Genomic DNA, 18,971 nt, shown 5'->3' with positions numbered 1-18,971 from the left:
AAGTCCAAGGGCCCCAGCCACAAACAGCTGGTATCAGCTAACTGGTGCTTCCTGGCTATCTACTGTGGTTCCTTGTTTTATTTGAGCAGTAAAGGCTCAGTTAATGGTGAGGCACACAGGAAGTTTGTATGAAATTTCTAAACACCTGTTCACCTGTTCTCTCGTCATTCTCTCTAGACAGCATTGGCGTGCATTGCAGTCACCGAAATAACTTACTTCATGGGAAACACAGCTACAATTATTCTTCATTATATCTTTTGCATTACTGTTCCGATCTATCCGCTTCTTGGTTGCCTGATTGGTTTCATAAAGGTAGGTCTCTTAGATGTTTGAATATTTTTAGAAAAGCATAAATAAATACTGCCTAAATCTTTGGGATCTTAATTCTTGTACTGAAATAATAATAAAAAAATCAAGTTAGCTGCTACTACTTGATTAAAGTGTTATTAATGCAGCAGTTTAAAATGACTGGAATCTTTTCAGGCATATATTTAAGCTGTCAGTTCTCAAAGGAGAAGGATTGTATTCATTATGACATCTTTTATGCCCCAAAACAATGTACCTAAATTAGAATGATGATCTGACTGCAGTCAGTATTTGTCTGGGGGGAGTTTTTCAAAAATTAAACATTGTATTAAAAGGATGAGAGAGAATTTTTCTTGAGGAAAAATATATAAAAATTTTATTAAGTCTAGTTAATTGAATACAATTGCTATGTGATTAGAAAAAAATTAAGTGATGAGTTCTTAGTTTAGGATGATTGCTGATTAATTCTGCCCATGTATCTACTTTCCTCCCCTCCCCTTTTTTAGCTTCAGTTTATAGGTTTAATTTATACCTGCCCTGACAGGCATATTTTGGGGTGGGGAAGATTTTAATCTAACTACAAAACATGGCCATTAATATGAATAGCTAGCTAGTTTATGGAGGAGACATGTTTGCTATTAAATACATTTTTTAAAAATTTTAATCCAACTATTTCTACACGTTGCAGCAAAGAAAATGGTCTCCTCTACTCACAGTGCTTCTAACACCAAACATGTGGGCTTTTCCCTCACGTGCTGCCGTTCTGACCCTGAGCAGAGTTAGTGCAGACTCGGGGGGTCGAGGGGTCAATCCTGCAGGCTGCCCCCCACCTCAGACTCCAGACGCAGGTTGTGGGTGCCCCCGTCACCCACCTTCTGTCTGACTTGGACCCCCTTCTTGGAGGTTCGGTGATTTGCCCCAGCGGCTCCCAGAACTCAGGGGAGCCCTGGATTCCCGTCCCAGAGTGTCACAGTGGACCTGCAGTAGACCCCAGGGACCGAGGGCCGCAGGCAGGGCTCTTGCCCCTTGCCGTCGGCGGTGAGCCGCCCCCCGCCTGGGGTGCTCCCTGAGCCCCGGGTCAGAAACGGGCAGCTCCGTCCCTTGGCGAGGAGGCGGTGATGAGTCTCCAGGCCCTCCTCCCCTCCGGGGCCGTGGCCCGGACCGGCAGTGCCAGCTCCCGGGTCTGGCTGGCTCCTCTGGCGGTCAGCCTGCGTCCCCAGAGGTCCCATCAGGAGCAGAGACTCTGCGAGCAGGAAGGGGCTGGTTCTCCTCACCTGTCACTTGGGAAACCCCAAGGGCTTTAGAAGTTTTGTGCCAGGGACTGTGGACAGACACCAGATCGCATTGCATCACAGTGTTACAGCTGCATACAAATTTCCAAACATTCTTGTCTCAGATTACTTGGAAGAATCTTCAGAGAAATGAGGACACCTACGACCCGTGGGATAGCCTTCTGGTGGCTGTTATATCGGTAAGAAGTCACTTGACCATAGTTTGGTCAAGAGGTCCTAACCCTCTGTTCAGCTGTTATCCCGCTGCATAGAAACAAGGCATGTGGGGAGTCAGGCGTGTGAGTTCTGCTGCCTAATGTGTGCTTTGCATGTTGCACACACCCACTTTAATACACTGGGCTTTTTGACATGCCACTAATTCTATTTAACAATAAATCTGGCTTCCATAGAAGCAAAAAACAGCTTTTTTAGAAAAATTCTATAATTTACGAAGCTGATAGACAATGAACTTTCCAGTAGAAAACTACACAGAAATCGTTACTAAAGGTCTGCCTTGGTTTGCTTTCACGTTCATCTCTGCCTCACTGTATGACATGCAAAAAAAAGATGATGAATGTTCTCAGTGATGGTAAGGAACCTGATGTATTGATAGTGGTTTTTGGTTTTGTTGGTACAGGCAGGAGAAAAAATAACCAACAATTGTCCAGTCATGAGCTGTTTTTCTTTCAGCCGTACCTGCACTGTGTGCTGTGGGTTTTTCTCCTGCAGTACTACGAGAAAAAATATGGTGGCAGATCATTAAGGAAGGATCCCTTTTTCAGGTCAGTTTTTAATTTTCTTTTTTTTTTTTTTTTTTAGTATATTGACAGAGCTGTTCAACCACACTGTCATCTAATTCCCTGATAGCTCAGTTGGTAAAAAATCCACCTGCAATGCAGGAGACCCTGCTTCAATTCCTGGGTTGGGAAGATCCACTGGAGAAGGGATAGGCTACTCATTCCAGTTTTCTTGGCCTTCCCTTGTGGCTCAGCTAGTAAAGAATCTGCCTGCAATGTGAGAGAGACCTGGGTTTGATCCCTGGGTTGGGAAGATCCCCTGGAGAAGGGAAAGGCTACCCACTCCAGTATTCTGGCCTGGAGAATTCCATGGACTGTATAGTCCATGGGGTCACAAAGAGTCAGACACAACTGAGTGACTTTCACTTCACTTTCTCATTTCCATCACCCCCACCCAAAAAGAAACCTCGTACAGGTTAGGAGTCACTTCCTTTCCCCCCCTCAGCTTCCCCTCAGCCCTCTATAAGCACTAATCTGCTTCCTGTCTGTACATCTGCCAATTTCACAGTCACATAAGTGGAGTTACACAAGACGTGGCCTTTTCTTGTCTGGCTTCTTGTACTTAGCATAATGTCCTGAAAGGTCACCCATGCTGAAGCTGGTGGCAGGACCTCACTACCTGTTTGTTTGTTTTTGCCAAGTGATGCTACCTTGTAGAGGCTTCCCAGGAGGCTCAGCGGTATAGAATGCAGGAGAAACGAGATGCAGGTTTGATCCCTGGGTCGGGAAGATCCACTGGAGGAGGAGATGGTAATCCACTCCAGTTTCCTTACCTGGTTAACAGAGCTCTCTCTAACATCAGAGCTCATGTCGATGTGTTGGGTTTTTTTTTCCTGGTCTTTTCTGTGCTTAGTGCTTGAATTTCTTAGTATTACCTGAAAATCTGTTTATACTTCTAGGACTCTTTCGACAAAGTCCAAACACAGAAAGTTTTCAGAACCACCCAACAATGAGGATGAAGATGAAGATGTCAAAGCTGAAAGGCTGAAGGTCAAAGAGCTGATGAGCTGTCAGTGTTGCGAGGAGGTGAGTTAGTCTTTAGTGCTGGGTTGTCTGCAGTGGTCAGCAATGGTCAGCTCCTCGCACACAGGAATTAACCTGGAAAAACAGTCCTCTTTCATATGAATCAATCTGGAAAAAGTCCTGTCTTTGAAAAACTATTTTTGTCCACTTACTTTTGAGTAAGCCATTACTTCAGCCATAAATGGGATATTTATTTGTATAGTACCCCTCATTAGGAAATACAGTTCTTATGACATGGACATGAGGTGTATACTGCCTTTCATTTAGTGATAGATATTTGATTTATAACTCTCTTTTAAAATCCTATTTTCCTTATTAGAAACCAGCCATTATGGTCAATAATCTGCATAAAGAATATGAAGACAAGAAAGATTTTCTTCCTACAAGAAAAGTAAAGAAAGTGGCAAATAAATATGTCTCCTTCTGTGTGAAAAAAGGCTGGTATTTAATTATTTTTTTCTTAAATAACTTTCCCAGAAGAGTAATTCTCATTTTTCAGTTTGATTTGCATTTGATGACTTTTCTTCTCATTCCCTTAGGAGAGATCTTGGGACTGTTGGGTCCAAATGGCGCAGGCAAAAGCACGATTATTAATATCCTGGTTGGTGACATTGAGCCAACTTCAGGCCAGGTATGGTCTAGGGTGTGGCCTATTTTGAATATAGTTTGTGTTTTTTTCCCAGTAGTCATGTATGGCTGTGAGAATTGGGACTATAAAAAACGCTGAGCATGAAAGAATTGATGCTTTCGAATTGGTGCTGGAAAAGACTATTGAGAGTCCCTTGAACAGCAAGGAGATCAAACCAGTCCATCCTAAAGGAAATCAGTCCTGAATATTCATTGGAACTACTGATGCTGAAGCTGAAGCTCCAATACTTTGGCCACTTGATCAGAAGAGCCAACTCATTGGAAAAGACCCTGATGTCGGGAAAGGTTGAGGGCAAGAGGAGAAGGGGATGACAGAGGATGAGATAGTTAGATAGCATCACCAACTCAATGGACGTGAATCTGAGCAAACTCTGGGAGATGGTAAAGGACAGAGGAGCCTGGCGTGCTGCAGTCCATGGAGTCGAAAAGAAACAGGCATGACTTAGTGACAGACTAACAATATGACAGTGACAAATGGGATTTCAGTGCTCACATTTTATGGTTTTGGTGTTAATTTTTTAGGAGAGCTTGATCAAATTATGCTCTCTTTGTGAGAATACTGTGCATAGTGAACTTTCCGTGCGGACATGCAGAGCACGTGTGTATACAGTGTTCCTGTTTTGTGGTGACTACAAGCTCAGGTGACTCGTCCCCTGACTTTAACAGCCACCCCTGTGTTGACCTCAGGAAGTGGAGGAGCGGAGCTGAGCCTGCCCTCAGCCAGCCTTTGGTGACGGGCACGCCTCCTGAGCTCTCTGCGTGAACTTTGCACGACTGCCCTGATCCCACCTCCCGCTTCCTCCTCGCCAGCGGCTCTGGCTCACTGCTTTCCCAGAAAACACCCAGCACACCTGACTCTGTTGCCTTGGGTGTCGCTTATGTTGGCTATTCCTTATCCCATAGAAAAATAGGTGATCAAGTTCACTTATTTCCTTGGCCCAAACAGCACCTTTCAGGGTTTCCCTGCTGGCTCAGTGGTAAAGAATCCACCTGTCAATGCAGGAGACCCAGGTTTGATCCCTGATCTGGGAAGACCCCACGTGCCGCCGAGCAACTAAGCTCGTGCACCGCCTCTGAGCATGTGCTCGAGGGCCTGGGAGCCGCGTTACTTAGCCCACGTGCCCTCGAGCTGGTGCCCCACAGCAAGAGAGGCCACCGTGGGAGAAACCTTCTCGCCGCCCCTGGACAAAGGCCGTTGCAGCAACACAGACCCAGCACAGCCGGAAATAAATATATAAGTAAATGAACACACAAAACTAGCCCCTGATCTCGTGGTTAAATCTGCGCCTCCTCCCCCCACACACCAAGCCCTGCATCCCTGGTCCCTGTTTCTGACCAGGTCACTCACCTCCAGCTCAGCAGTGTAGGTCCCATCTTCCTCAGAAAGGAGAGAGAGTCTGACCTGGCGTTATCCTGACTCTGGGAAGGAGTCTGAATCAATCCACCGGCCACTTCCTTTTTGATGTTGGGTGAACCAGAAGCGGTCCTTGCACTCGGTTTGTCTTTCTGCAGGTCTTCCTAGGAGACTACTCTCCACACCCAGCTGAAGACGACGACTCCGTGAGGTGTATGGGCTACTGTCCCCAGATCAACCCCCTGTGGCGAGACATCACCCTGCAGGAGCACCTCCAGATCTATGGAGCTGTGAAAGGGATGAGAGCCAGTGACGTGCAGGAGGTCACGGATCGGTAAGGCCCCGCCTTCAGCACCCCCTGTCACCTTCGGAAGGTCATGACGCACAGTTTCAAAATTTCACAACAGGCATTTCCCTGGATCATAGTTTTTCATGGAAAAAGATCATTACTTTTCTATATATTCTTTTACCAACTTAGGACAGCTATGAAAATGAAAACACTTATATTTCTGAATACAGAATAAATGTACTTATGAATTGCCATGAAACGTATTTTAATTTAAAGCGAAACTTTTAGTCATGATGTTGATTTATTTGAAGTGAGCTTCCACCAACTTATCTGTTTTAGGAAGAAAAAACAGCCTCAGGGACCACAGTCTGTATTATTAATTGTATCTGTGGGTATTGTGGCATGCTCATTTCATGCCATCTCTTTTGCAGAATAACAAATGCACTTGATCTAAAAGAACACCTGCAGAAAACAGTGAAGAAACTTCCTGCAGGAATCAGGCGCAAGGTGCGTTTGCAGACCGCGCGCATGCAGCCCCGCGCCCGGCACCGTGCCGGCGAGTGTCTTACAGCCCCCCGTGTTTGTCATCCCCCAGCTGTGCTTCGCCCTGAGCATGCTGGGGAACCCCCCGGTCACGCTGCTGGACGAGCCGTCCACAGGCATGGATCCCAAAGCCAAGCAGCACATGTGGTGAGTGTGAGGCGGGGACGCTGTCACTCGGGTTCCTGTCAGTTACGGGTACATACTCATTCAAAGTCCTGCACGGAAGGAAAAATTGTGATTAAGGGTTTCTAGAGATCCCCTTAAACTTAATCATATTTTCATGAAGTTGTTAACAACACATTGTGTATTCTGGGACCAAAATGAGAGTACTGGTGTCTGAATAGTTTTTACATGGTTTTCTTCTCGTCCAGAGTAACATACGTAAGTGAGCATTTCATAGGCTACTGTCTAGAATGTACATTATGTGCACTGAAACTCTGCTGAGAGCTGACAGACTGTTTGAGCCTAGGTTTCCAAGTCTGTGAAATGTGAGGTTTGGGTCAGACACATGTTAAGATTTCCCTGTGATTCTGTGGCTGTTTATGTTCTAACATGAAAGTTCTTCAGTTTATATAACTGGTTGGTTAACACACTTTCAACCCATAGGGACACTTGAAATCATGAGCTTTTCTTTCCACTTGACAGGCTTTCAGAAATAAGGTAAATTAGTTAGGATAGAGGAATCATAGCTGGGCAGAGTATAATAAGTATAGCAGTTGATATTTGGTAAATCTGTGACCCCAAGAGCTGGATTTTTAAAAACTTGGATGTTTTCGTTAACATTCATGTGCCATCTTCCCTTCTGTTCGTTTCATTTGTATTTTGTAGGAGAGCGATTAGAACCGCATTCAAAAACAGGAAGCGGGCCGCTATTCTGACCACTCACTACATGGAGGAGGCAGAGGCCGTCTGCGACCGCGTGGCCATCATGGTGTCCGGGCGGCTGAGGTGGGCGTCGGCCAGTGGGAGGCGGGGTGTGGGCTGTGGCGGCGTCATTTCAGAGACGTCGCATGATCCGTATCAGTTTAAGTGTTGAGACGTGCTTCCTTGTTTAATCAGCTTTCCATAGAATTACTTGGAAATGTGTTACTTCTCCCAAATATTGGCCAGCTGTTCTGCCGGTGCAGACTCCCTGTTCTCTCTTACCTTTGCAACTTTTACATAAATTGGCCAAGGACTCCAGCATAAGAACTTTACTCATCTATTCTTTTCTCTATAATGAACTTTATTTTGGTTGCGCTGGATCTGTTGCTGTGAGCAGGCTTCCTCTAGTTGTGACGAGGAGGCTACTCTCAACGGCGGGTGTGGGCTTCTCCCTGCGGTGGCTTCTCTGGTGGAGGCACACGGGCTCGCTGTGGCCACGGGCTTAGTTGGAACAAGACCAGGGACTGAGCTCATGTCCCCGGCGGTGACTGGCAGACTAACCACTGGACCACCACGGAAGTCCTAAATTATCCTGAAGTGAGAAATTACCTTTGAAACTATCAGCTTCTTTCTTATCTATACGTTCTTTTAAAATTTACTACAGGTGTATTGGGACAGTCCAGCATCTGAAGAGTAAATATGGAAAAGGATACTTTTTGGAAATCAAATTAAAGGATTGGATAGAAGACCTGGAAGTAGACCGTCTTCAAAGAGAAGTTCAGTGTATTTTCCCAAACGCAAGCCGTCAGGAAAGGTAACGTTTTTAAAAATGTAGTTGCATTTCTCTGTCCAGTAGTAATCATGAAAATTGGTTACTGTGTTAAGGATTGGGGGGAAATGCTGTCATTACTGGACTAATGTAGTTTGATGAATGGCCTTCACATTTAACTTATTTTTAGTGTTAGATCTTTCAATATGTGATAGTATTTAAAGTTTTGACAGCTTTTATTTGGTAGTAAGGAAAGGGTTATTTTATTGTGTGTGGAAATATTTTAAGATTTCAAATGATTTTTATGTAAATTAGTGTCAAATTATGGGAGTTTTATTTTGAAGTTTTAAAGTATCGAATTTTGGCTGCAGAACACACAGTTAGTAGTCACTTTTGAATTTTCCTTCATCTTTGCTTTCAGTTTTTCTACTATTCTGGCTTATAAAATTCCTAAGGAAGACGTTCAGTCCCTTTCACAGTCTTTTTCTAAGCTGGAAGAAGGTGAGTAATAATTTGAAAAACACTGTGAGGTGGCTTTCAAATTATGAGGGAATTTTATGAAAAACTTTAGAAGTTGGGTCTCAGTTTACTGCAGAAACTACAGTAAGATGACCTTCTGTTAATTGAATCTAAGCTATAGGAAAATACAGCCTGGGATTTTGTCGATGAGCTGTGTTGTCATGTAAGCCTTTCACCCTCTTGAGAGGACGTCACCCCAGCTTTTACGTTGTGTCTGAGAAAGTTGAGTTTAATTAGCCCCCACTAGTTCAGTCCAGAAGCCAGAGCATTGGATTTCTTGAGTCCTCACTTTGTATTAGGCCATGGAAGGAGCCATGGGAGCAAGACCCAGGGGCAGCAGGAGAAAGGAGAGGAGAGTTCATGGTGCAGAAGGGTGGGCCTTCCTGAACTGACCTGCAGAGACGTTTGTGGGATGTCAGCATTTTAAAAATAAATGTTCGGTGGGATGCAGACACCTCACCAGCAGAGAGAGGCATCTTCTGGACAGGCATGTGTTCAGGTCCAGGTCACTTTATAAAAAAGCATCTGAAAAACATGAAGCAGCCTATGTCTCCTGGTGCTTGCTTTATGATTAAAGGGGACATTAGAAGTAATGCGGGAGAATTAAGGGAGTGAATAGAAAACCAGAACTTTGATATTGGATTAGATTGCAAAAGGATCTAAAATACATATAAAGAAGTATATGGACACAGGAGTGATATCCGTTATCTAGTTGCAGAAGTCCAGGACAGACTGTGCTGGAATTGTTGGGGTGGGAGATAGAGAGCAGGGATCAACAGAAGCATGAACCAAAAGGAGTAACGCGGCAGAAGCGGAGGAGGGGGCGAGGAGCTGCTGGGAGAAGGGGCAGCGGGACGCGGCCGTGAGCCCGCGCCCAGGGCTGTGGTGTAGCCCGTGAGCACATGCCCAGGGCTGTGGGGCGGCCCCGTGACCCTGCGTGGCCCTGTGAACCCGCGCCCAGGGCTGTGGGGCGGCCGCAGGCGGGGGAGGGGAGGCAGGTAGGGGGTGACGTCACTGACAGCCTGAAGCTGAGTGGGCCAATCAGAGAGATGAAAAAAGCACAAGTGGTTAGCCACTCAGTAGGTATTGCCATTTGATTATTCAAAAATATTATTAAGTGAAATACTACTTTTTGTGTTTTCACAGCTAAACATACATTCGCTATTGAAGAGTACAGCTTTTCTCAAGCAACGTTGGAACAGGTACCCCAAAGTTAACTGTTAAAAGTTCTGTAGAAGAAAGAGTGCAATATCTAAGTGTTTAGGTTTGTTATGGAGAGGGAAGGAGATTGTGAGCCAGAGACCGGTTACTGTGGAGTGTTCTTCAACTGTGTGAATTTTAAACTTGAGGTTCTCCATCTGTTTGTTTCGAATAGCTCTTTTTTTTTTAGTTTCAAGAAAATGAGTCATGATGGATGGCATTCATATTGGCACATCTGAAATTACATTGCCTAAATATTTATAAATTATCCTTTACCACAGTGCTACTTTATCAGTCAAAAAAAAAATCATGTATTAATCCTCTAAAATGACATTCATCAGTATATAGGATTAGTGGGGATCATTCTGTTTAAATAATATTAAGTGTGTCTCTTGATACTTGAGTGGTTCGTGTATTTAGGTACATCCTCATGCCACTGCTGATATAGTTAAAATGTTCCTAGGATAATTGCAGTGCAGAATACTGTACTCATTTATTTCCACGTAGGTTTTTGTGGAACTCACGAAAGAGCAAGAGGAGGAAGACAACAGCTGTGGCACCTTCAACAGCACACTCTGGTGGGAAAGGACGCAGGAGGACAGAGTCGTGTTTTGAATTAATGCTGCTCGCCCCACTTCCCACATTTCTTTCTTTTACGATTTAGTTTTGGTTTAACAGTTTATTGCTTGAGCAATAGTCGAAGAGCCGAGAGAGCACTTGGGGTTTCCCTCACTCCCTTGATGCCATCAGCTGTGTGTTTTGCTTTTCTTCAAATAAACTTGCGTGCAGCCATGCGAGCCTGCGCGTTGGCATCTGCAGTGTGTGGTGCTGTAGTCTGTGCGTGAAGTTGGCTATGTCAGAAGCAGTGCTTATGAATTTATGATTTGAAGACATAGTGATAGAATCGTTTTATTTTGAGCAGCTATCTGTAAGTTTATACCATCTAGTTACATAAGCATGTAATGCCCCAATCTAAATAAGAAGACAAATATGTAGAACAGAGACATAAAGCGAAAGTCCGCTCTCCTTTTTAATTTCTAAGAGAAACTGAATGGAAGTTGGCCTCCTAAAAAGCTAAACACTGGACAGGCTGCTTGCAGAGAGAGCTTTGCAGGCCGTGGCGTTCACTGGGCGAGATGCATTCGCTGAGATAACTGAAAGGAGACCTTGCTCTGGTAGGTGGCTGTAGACGTAAGTAACTCAGGTACAGTTCCTTTGCTTACGGTAGAATTCAGAGATGTTTCAGTTATTGTGGAAGACTGTGTCTAGACTCTTACCATGTACCAATCTGATCCTTCGGTTGTTTGGGGCTAGAATGACAGACATCTATAGGGCTGCAAGAATTAATCCATACCTTCTCCTCCGCCCCGAAAGAAAATGGAAATCTTGTGTCCTCTTCATTACAAAGAATATATTTTAGTCTATAAATGAACTTTGTTATTTGAATATCTCTCCTTTGTAGAGTGTTAAGTATATCACTGTGAATTTGTTTAGTTACTCACCTCAGACTCACTTTGGAATATGGTGGAACATAGATAAACTTGTGGTCATTAAATTAAGGAAAAGTAAATTCTACACAGTTCTCTTTAGTAAGAAACCAGTTTCCTTCTGTGACAAGAGTTGAAGTGAGATTTTGGTTAAGGTATCCGTACAAATACTTCTGTGTAGACCCCGTGTGTGGACGGCAGGGATATAACATAAAGCATACTGTGCTGTGGGCTCAGTCGCTCGGTCGTGTCTGACTCTCTGCGACCCCCTGTCCATGGAATTCTCCAGGCAAGGACGCTGGAGTGGGTTGCCATGCCCTCCTCCAGGGGATCTAACCAACCCAGGGATCAAACCTGTGTCTCCTGTGTCTCCTGCGTTGGCAGGCGTGTTCTTTACCACTGTGCCACCTGGGAAGTCCCAGTTGACGTTATATCTCAACCAGATGAATGAGAGTTACCAACTTCGGGAAAACAGGTATATTGGGGTGTGACTATACTGTGTGACAGAGAGTCTTAGAGAACAGCAGTCACAACAGAAGGGTTTGGTGCCGAGTTTCTCTGAAAATGCGAACCCTTTGATGAGGCTGCTAACTCATGTGGTGAACCTGAACTTCTCGCTGTGCCATGCGGTGAGACGGCTGTGAGTCAGGCTGTGCAGCTGAGGATACAGTGGTGCACCTTCTTCAGACTCAGGACAAGTGCACGACTGGCGATATCCTCTGCTGTTGCTGTCACATTCCTAACAGTACAGGGACCTTGCCTGGTGTCTTAGGTCTTCCTTCTAACTAAACGAGCTGTCTCAGAGCCTCTGCTGGCATCTGCAACCCACGTCAAAGTTATTTCTCCTCGTAGGATTCAGTTGGCACTAGGGTCTAACCTCCTGTTACCACGGCACTCACCTCCCGCTACTAACCTTTGGTTCTTCACCTGAGAATCTCACTCTTAGAATCTTTAGTAAAAGCTGTCACTTTTAAACTGTAGCACTGCATGATGAATACAAGTCCAGAAACATTTGAGGGAAGACCTTTCCCTTTATAGATGAATTAATAAGCAACGCACTGTACTTTCTAAGCAAGTCATGGCAAATTGGTTGCTGTAAATTTAAAGAGATATCTTTTAGTGCCTAATGTTAACGTAACACCCGGGGCTTCTCTTTGGGGATACGGTTTTGCAGTTGTGCTCACCGGTCACAATTCGCATCTGTCTGGTTCATTATTGTACTGTTACTGTGCTCTTGTAAGCATTTAAAAAAAATTTTTTTTAAGTATTTACATACTTCGAGTGGATACATCTTGGTCATGAATTATTCATAGGAATGTTCTGTTCCCATTTTTTCACAGTAGGAGCATTTTTCCTAGTCAGAAGTACGGTTTAACTACTACTTAGGAAAACCAGGGTGAGTGGAGTAGGAAGAAGGGGACACAGCAAGTCAGATACAGAGTTTATCTTTACTGACTATACAGTTCAAATGTCTTAAACTATAACCTCAAAGCTTTTTTTTTTTTTTGTATCAATGCAAATAAATATAAATACATACATTAGGAAGAAGCTAGGAAAAAAGCCACGCCCCCTGGCTTATGTTTTCCGTCCACAGTCAAATTTTAACAGTAAAGGCTGGACTTCACAGAGTGGCGCTGGTCAGTGACCAACAAGGCAAAGGTCTGTCTGCAGCCCCAGGAAGGAGGCGGGAGGAGCACAGCGATGCACAGACTCCACTCTGTCCCTCCCTGAGCCGCTTTATCTTTTCCGGCGGGTTTGTTCTCAGTAAAAGGCTGCAGGTTCCCCTAAATGCCTTCTTTCCTTTAAATCACCCCAAACTATCTAAAACCAGTATTTTTATTGTTAAAATGTTTTTAGAGTAATTTAATTCCACCGCCATTTTAGTGATCGCGTTTCAAGCGGTGGCTCTTTGGATAAAACTGTTAACTCTCCACTTTGGCCTTGTAAGATCTTACAGTCCAGTAGGAGGACGTTAGAAACTTGGGTTATTTAGCACTCAGTCGTGTCCGACTCTGCAACCCCATGAATGCAGCCCACCAGGCTCCTCTGTGCATGGCATTTTCCAGGCAAGAACACTGGAGTAGGTTGCCATTTCCTTCTCCAGGGATCTTCCTGATCCAGGGATGGAACCTGCATCTCTGGCAGTGGTAGGCCTGTTCTTCACCCCTGAGCCCCCAGAGAAGCCCCCAGATACTTGGGTCCTAACTCTGATACAATATGATGGTGCTTTGCTGGCTGAACAATGTTTTGTTGGGGCACAGTTCTACTGAGGGTTAATGGTGTCCTGCTTTTATTGTTCTATTGGCTACACATTTTCTTCTGGTTGTACTAAGAATCTGACAAAACATTATGCTGTATTTTTATGTAATGCATTAATAGATGTTCATCTTTTAAAAATAGAAATGCTCCTCTCTAATGTATTTGTAATATTGCTAAATGATTTTTCATTTTCTTTCCCAAAAGAACATGTTACATAAAATGAAAAAAATCTATTCTCAGGTGAATAATTTTTATATCAGCTATTCTTATAAGGTAAAAGTTTACTTCTTTTTTATTCATAATGCGTTACATGTAATTAATTCTCAATGCACCTATTTAAGAAAAGTAAATATTATAGTATTAGTAATAAGCTTTAAGAACTGAAAATTTAGCACAACTTTTCATTTTGTACGAAATGGATACTTTGTTACTTAGTGTATATTAAAAATGAAGGGAAAACCTGGCCCTGAAATTGTTAGTAATTTATTTTTAGTATCTGTTCAGTGTTTTCAAGAATGTTCAAGAAGGAACACTGATGGTTGTTATTACTCAGTCACTGTCATGTCCCACTCTTTGCAGCCTCATGGACTGTAGCACGCCAGGCTTCCTTGTCCTTTACTCTCTCCCCAAGCTTGCTCAAACTCATGTCCATTGAGTTGGTGATGCCATCCAACCATCTCATCCTCTGTCATCTGCTTCTCCTGCCCTCAGTCTTTCTCAGCATCAGGGTCTTTTCCAGTGAGTCAGCTCTTCACATCAGATGGCCAAAGTATTGGAGCTTCAGTTTTCGCATCAGTCCTTCTAAAGAATATTCAGGGTTGATTTCCTTGCCGTCCAAGGGATGCTCAAGAGTCTTCTCCACCACCACAGTTGGAAAAGAATCAATTCTTTGACACTTAGCCTTCTTTATGGTCTAACTCTCTCATCTGTACATGACTACTGGAAAAACCATAGCTTTGACTATATGGACCTTAGTTGACAAAGTGATGTCTCTGCTTTTTAATATGCTGTTTAGGTTGGTCATAGCTTTTCTTCCAAGTAGCATGCGTCTTTTAATTTCATGGCTGGAGTCACCATCCGAAGTGACTTTGGAGCCAAAAAATAAAATCTCTCACTGTTGCCCCTTTATCCCCATCTACTTGCCATGAAGTGATGGGACCAGATGCCATGATTTTTTTTTTTTTTAACGTTGAGTTTTAAGCCAACTTTTTCACTCTCCTCTTTCTCCCTCACCAAGACGCTCTTTAGTTCTTCATTTTCTACCTTCTGAGCCGTATCACCTGCAGCAGCAATGAGCCTCGATTCCACAAAGAAAGGGTGCGGAAGCTCTGCGTTTCCTCCCAGACCTTACCTCATCTTCCGTGTGTCTTCATTTGGTTGATCCTCGTTTGAATCCTTTATAATAAAACTAATTATAAGGGCTTCCCTGGTGGCTCAGACGGTAAGAGCATCTACCTACAATGCGGGAGACTCGGGTTCGATCCCCGGGTTGGGACGATCCCCTGGAGAAGGCAATGGCACCCCACTCCAGTACTCTTGCCTGGAAAATCCCATGGACGGAGGAGCATGGTAGGCTACAGTCCATGGGGTCGCAAAGAGTCGGACACGACTGAGCGACTTCACATTCACCTTCACCTGCGTATCTGAAGTTGATGATAGTTCTCCAGCAATCTTGATTCCAGCTTGTGCCTCATCTAGCCCGGTATTGACAGTTACCTGTGTTTTAGTTCACATTCATATTTTAAACTAGACATTCTTGTAGATCTTTTTTATCTCAAATCTATTTTGTAAAAATATAAAGCAATCATTGTTGCTTACATTTTATTACATTTAACAGATTAAATTATTTCCAAATATTTAATATATATCATTTTCCTTAGAATATTTAAATTGATTCAACACTTAGATAAGATTTTAAATTTAATGAACCAATGTTTCTCAAGGACCTAAGCAGCTCTTGCAAATCTAATTAATCAGATTAATTTTATGCAGCATAAAAACAGCATACACAAAGCTACATGATTAGAAGTCTTGCTGCCACTCTTGCTTAAATGCAGACTGCCAAAGAATATCAATACAGTAAATAATTATTTCCCCCATGTCTCCAAACGGACCTCGCCAGGGTCATAGCATTTGCTAAATAAAGCCATTAGAGGTCACTGAAGTCCACCTCTCGATAACCCGAGGCAGAGACGGATCACGCAGGTGAGGCAGCTCCGGTAAGGATCGGAGCTTCTCATGGGTGAGAAGCGTAAAGCCCGGTCTCACCTCAGAGAGTAGGCTGGCACCTGTCCCGGGGACTGTTTTATGTTCGTGCTTTGACCTTTTGGGCTTTTGCTGTCGTTGAGTGGCACAGTCGTGTCCGACTCTGTGAGCCCTAGGCTGTAGCCCGCCAGACTCCTCTGTCCATGGACCTTCCCAGGCAAGAAACTGGAGGGCACCTTCCTGACCCAGGGATGGAACCCGGGTCTCCTGCATTGGCAGGTGGGTTCTTTACCGCTGAGTCACCAGGGAAGCCCCCAGGAGAGCCTGAGGCGCGCGGTTTCCAGCCGCCTGGGCGCCGGGTGAGAGCCGCCGGCGAGACGGGAGCAATTTCGGCCACCAGGTGGCACCAGCGCGCCGTGCCGCGGGCCGCGTCCTCCCGGCGGAGAGCCTGCCTGCGACGCAGGACACCCGGGTTCCATCCCCGCGTAGGAACATCCCCTCCAGTGTTCTCGCCTGGAGAATCCATGGACAGAGGGGCCCGGCGGGCTCCAGCCCACGGGGTCACAGAGCGGGACTCGACTGAAGGGACTTAGCACGCGCGCGTGCAGGGACACGACTGAGCCGCTACCACTAACGCACGCGGGGGCCCAGGAAGAGCCCAAGCTGGAGCCAGCGAGTCAGCCTGGAAGCTGGAGGCTGCATCCCGCAGAGTGAAAGCGCCGTCTTTACGCTAGTTCACGTGGGAAAGAGGCGACCCAAGGTTCAGAGCGTCGGAACAAAGGACAAGAAACGCAAGGGAGCCAGAAGGCGCCCCAGGCATTCCTCAGAGGGAAGGGGCGCGCAGCCAGGGCGGGAAGGGCCCCACTCGCGTGCGGCCCAGTTACATCGTCAGCGTTGATTCCCCTCCTTAGCTTTTCTCTAAGGAGCCGGAAAATCAAGCCTTCCAGGTCCTCTGGGCAAGGTCCTCTATGTTAGACACTCCAGTCGTGTCCAACTCTGCGACCCCTGGGCTCCTCTGTCCATGGGATTCTCCAGGCAAGAATACTGGAGTGGGTTGCCATTTCCTTCTCCAGGGGATCTTTCCGACCCAGGGATCGAACTGGAGTCTCCCGCATTGCTGTCAGATTCTTTATGTCTGAGTCACCAGGGAAGCCCTGCTGAAAATCCTCTATCATTGTCTCTTAAACAAAAGTGAATTTTATTGATAACTAGGAGGCAGATGGGTAGAGACCGTAAAACAAAACCTCCAGGAAATGAGTTCTGGGGGAGTCGTTGGTAATAAAGATATGATTACAGCCTGATTTTTACTGCTTCAAATAGTAAAACTAGTGATACATACTTGAGAAAACTCAGGTTTTTTTCCCATATAAAGGAGAACTTAGGGATGTCCATGATAATTTTCAGATGGGAGAAAGAATCAATATGAGTCAGAAGTGTCACTTTATTGGAATATTTTCTTTGATTGTTTAACAAAATTATCTGGCCGTGCCAGGCCTTAGCTGCAGCGCTGGGGGTCCAGGATCTTCAGCTGCAGCAGGAGGGCGCTAGTCGCCCTACCAGGGATCCAACCTGGACCCCCAGCGTTGGGCATGTAGACATTTAGCCACTGGACCACCCAGGGTCCTGTGATGTATTTTGCATAAGAAATCACCCCAACATGTAGCATCTTAAAACAATAAAGATTAACCAGTTCACAGTTTCTATAGGTCAGAAACTAGAGCACAGCTTAGCTGTATGCTTTTAAAATTAATGACCAAACAGGAAAAAAAAAGAGGCAATTTGAGGTAAGGGAAAAATGAGGACGGGAATATCAAGGATAAAAGATGTAATACAGAGCCATGAAAGGAAATAGGAGATTATAAAAACAAAAAAGAGTCAGAGGAGGAGACCTACATCCTGAACGAGTCCGCTTTATCCTAGGAATTCAACTTCAGAGAATTGTAAGGATTATTAGAAAACAAAAGTCGTAAAACATTAGAACACAGAAATCGTAAAACTGCGTCAACACAGATGAACATATTGTTTAGAAAATTCAAAAAAAATCTCCAATGATAATAAATAAAAGAGCTCAGCAAAATTCAAAGTAACATGCAAAATTAACCCTGCTCCAATGGCAACCCACTCTAGTATTCTTGCCTGGAGAATCCCATGGACGGAGGAGCTTGGTGGGCTACAGTTCACTGCTCGCAAAGAGTCGGACACAACTGAGCGACTTCACTTTCACTTTCTAGACAAGCAGCAATTAATTTGTTTAGTCACTGGGTCCTGCCCAACTCTTTTGTGACCCTATGGGCTGTAGCCTGGCCAGACACCTCTGGCCATGGGATTCTCCGAGCAAGAATGCTAGGTGGGTTGCCATTTCCTTCTCCAGGGGCTCTTCCTGATCAAGGGATGGAACCCATGTCTCCTGCAGTGCAGGTGGATTCTTTACCTCTGAGCCACCAGGGAAGCAGTAACTAATTAGAAAATGTGTTTTGTTTTTTTTTTTTCTTAAAGATCCTATCATGTTAGTAATGGGAAGTTTACACTATGTACCAATAAGTCTTGCAAAAGACAGGGAATAATTTTAGGGTAAAGTATATGCATTTTATTGAAAGACATAAAAGTGACCTCAAAACAGAGTTTCATCATATTAGGAGAGGGCACATTTAATATGATAAAGAAGTAAATTCTCCTACAATTCAGTTATAAATGCAAACATCAGCTCTTGGTAGCAGGGTGGGTATGTGGTTCATCAGGAGGAGATGACGGCTGGTTGAGCCCCGCTTCGCGAATCTTCCACGTCCCATCCCTAGGAGTGGGGGAATGGGCTGCCTCCTTCCTGCTCCCGGGTTCGGGTTCGGCCCGTTTGGTTCCAAGCCGGAACTCAGGAGGTCGTGAACAAGCAATGACTCCGTGGCCATGCGGCTCTCACTTTACTGCGCTTGTTAGAAACTGTAGGTTTTTTTACAAACTAAGGTCGGTGTGCCAGCGCCGCAGCCCCGGGGCATCCGCCCGCGTGTCCCTGCCCCGCACCTGCTGGTTCTCGAATGTTCCAGGCCCTGAAGGCTCAGCGGGCGGTTAGCGAGGCTTTAGCCATGGAGTCGCTAGGAGTTGGACACGACTAAGCGCCATCACTTTCACTTTTCACTTTCATGCATTGGAGAAGGAAATGGCAACCCACTCCAGTGTTCTTGCCTGGAGAATCCCAGGGACGGGGGAGCCTGGTGGGCTGCCGTCTATGGGGTCGCACAGAGTTGGACACAACTGAAGCGACTTAGCAGCAGCAGCAGCCATGAAGTGACCTGATGAGTTCGGGTCTCCGGCTTGAGTTTGGGGCAGGGCGGGGCGCTTTCCAGGGGACCTTGGGTGGACCCCAGAGCAAAGGTGCAGACCAGCGCTCAGGGCCAGAGAGAGGAGGACAGGGGAGATTAGAAAGAGGCCAGGAGAGGCAGCCT

At 45.1% G+C, this 18,971-nt stretch overlaps 1 protein-coding gene across 1 annotated transcript in view; it reads left to right on the top strand.

Moving 5' to 3' along the window:
- Window positions 1-10,401, top strand: part of ABCA5 (ATP-binding cassette, sub-family A (ABC1), member 5) — a 50,867-nt gene extending 40,466 nt beyond the window's left edge. The window contains exons 26-39 of the mRNA XM_010856078.1: window positions 178-312; window positions 1,703-1,777; window positions 2,268-2,359; window positions 3,274-3,400; window positions 3,717-3,834; window positions 3,937-4,028; window positions 5,558-5,733; window positions 6,120-6,195; window positions 6,284-6,378; window positions 7,060-7,179; window positions 7,760-7,909; window positions 8,286-8,365; window positions 9,530-9,585; window positions 10,091-10,401. Of these exons, the coding sequence (XP_010854380.1) occupies window positions 178-312; window positions 1,703-1,777; window positions 2,268-2,359; window positions 3,274-3,400; window positions 3,717-3,834; window positions 3,937-4,028; window positions 5,558-5,733; window positions 6,120-6,195; window positions 6,284-6,378; window positions 7,060-7,179; window positions 7,760-7,909; window positions 8,286-8,365; window positions 9,530-9,585; window positions 10,091-10,198 (1,500 nt within the window). The 3' untranslated portion in view covers window positions 10,199-10,401. The remainder of the gene's footprint in view (window positions 1-177; window positions 313-1,702; window positions 1,778-2,267; window positions 2,360-3,273; window positions 3,401-3,716; window positions 3,835-3,936; window positions 4,029-5,557; window positions 5,734-6,119; window positions 6,196-6,283; window positions 6,379-7,059; window positions 7,180-7,759; window positions 7,910-8,285; window positions 8,366-9,529; window positions 9,586-10,090) is intronic.
- The last annotated feature ends 8,570 nt before the right edge of the window (window positions 10,402-18,971 follow it).

Source organism: Bison bison, unplaced genomic scaffold, assembly GCF_000754665.1.
Source record: "Bison bison bison isolate TAMUID 2011002044 unplaced genomic scaffold, Bison_UMD1.0 scf7180017864371, whole genome shotgun sequence".
NCBI lineage: Eukaryota > Metazoa > Chordata > Mammalia > Artiodactyla > Bovidae > Bison > Bison bison.
The sequence above is the reverse complement of the archived record's forward strand: the minus strand, read 5'-3'. Positions and strand labels throughout refer to the sequence as shown.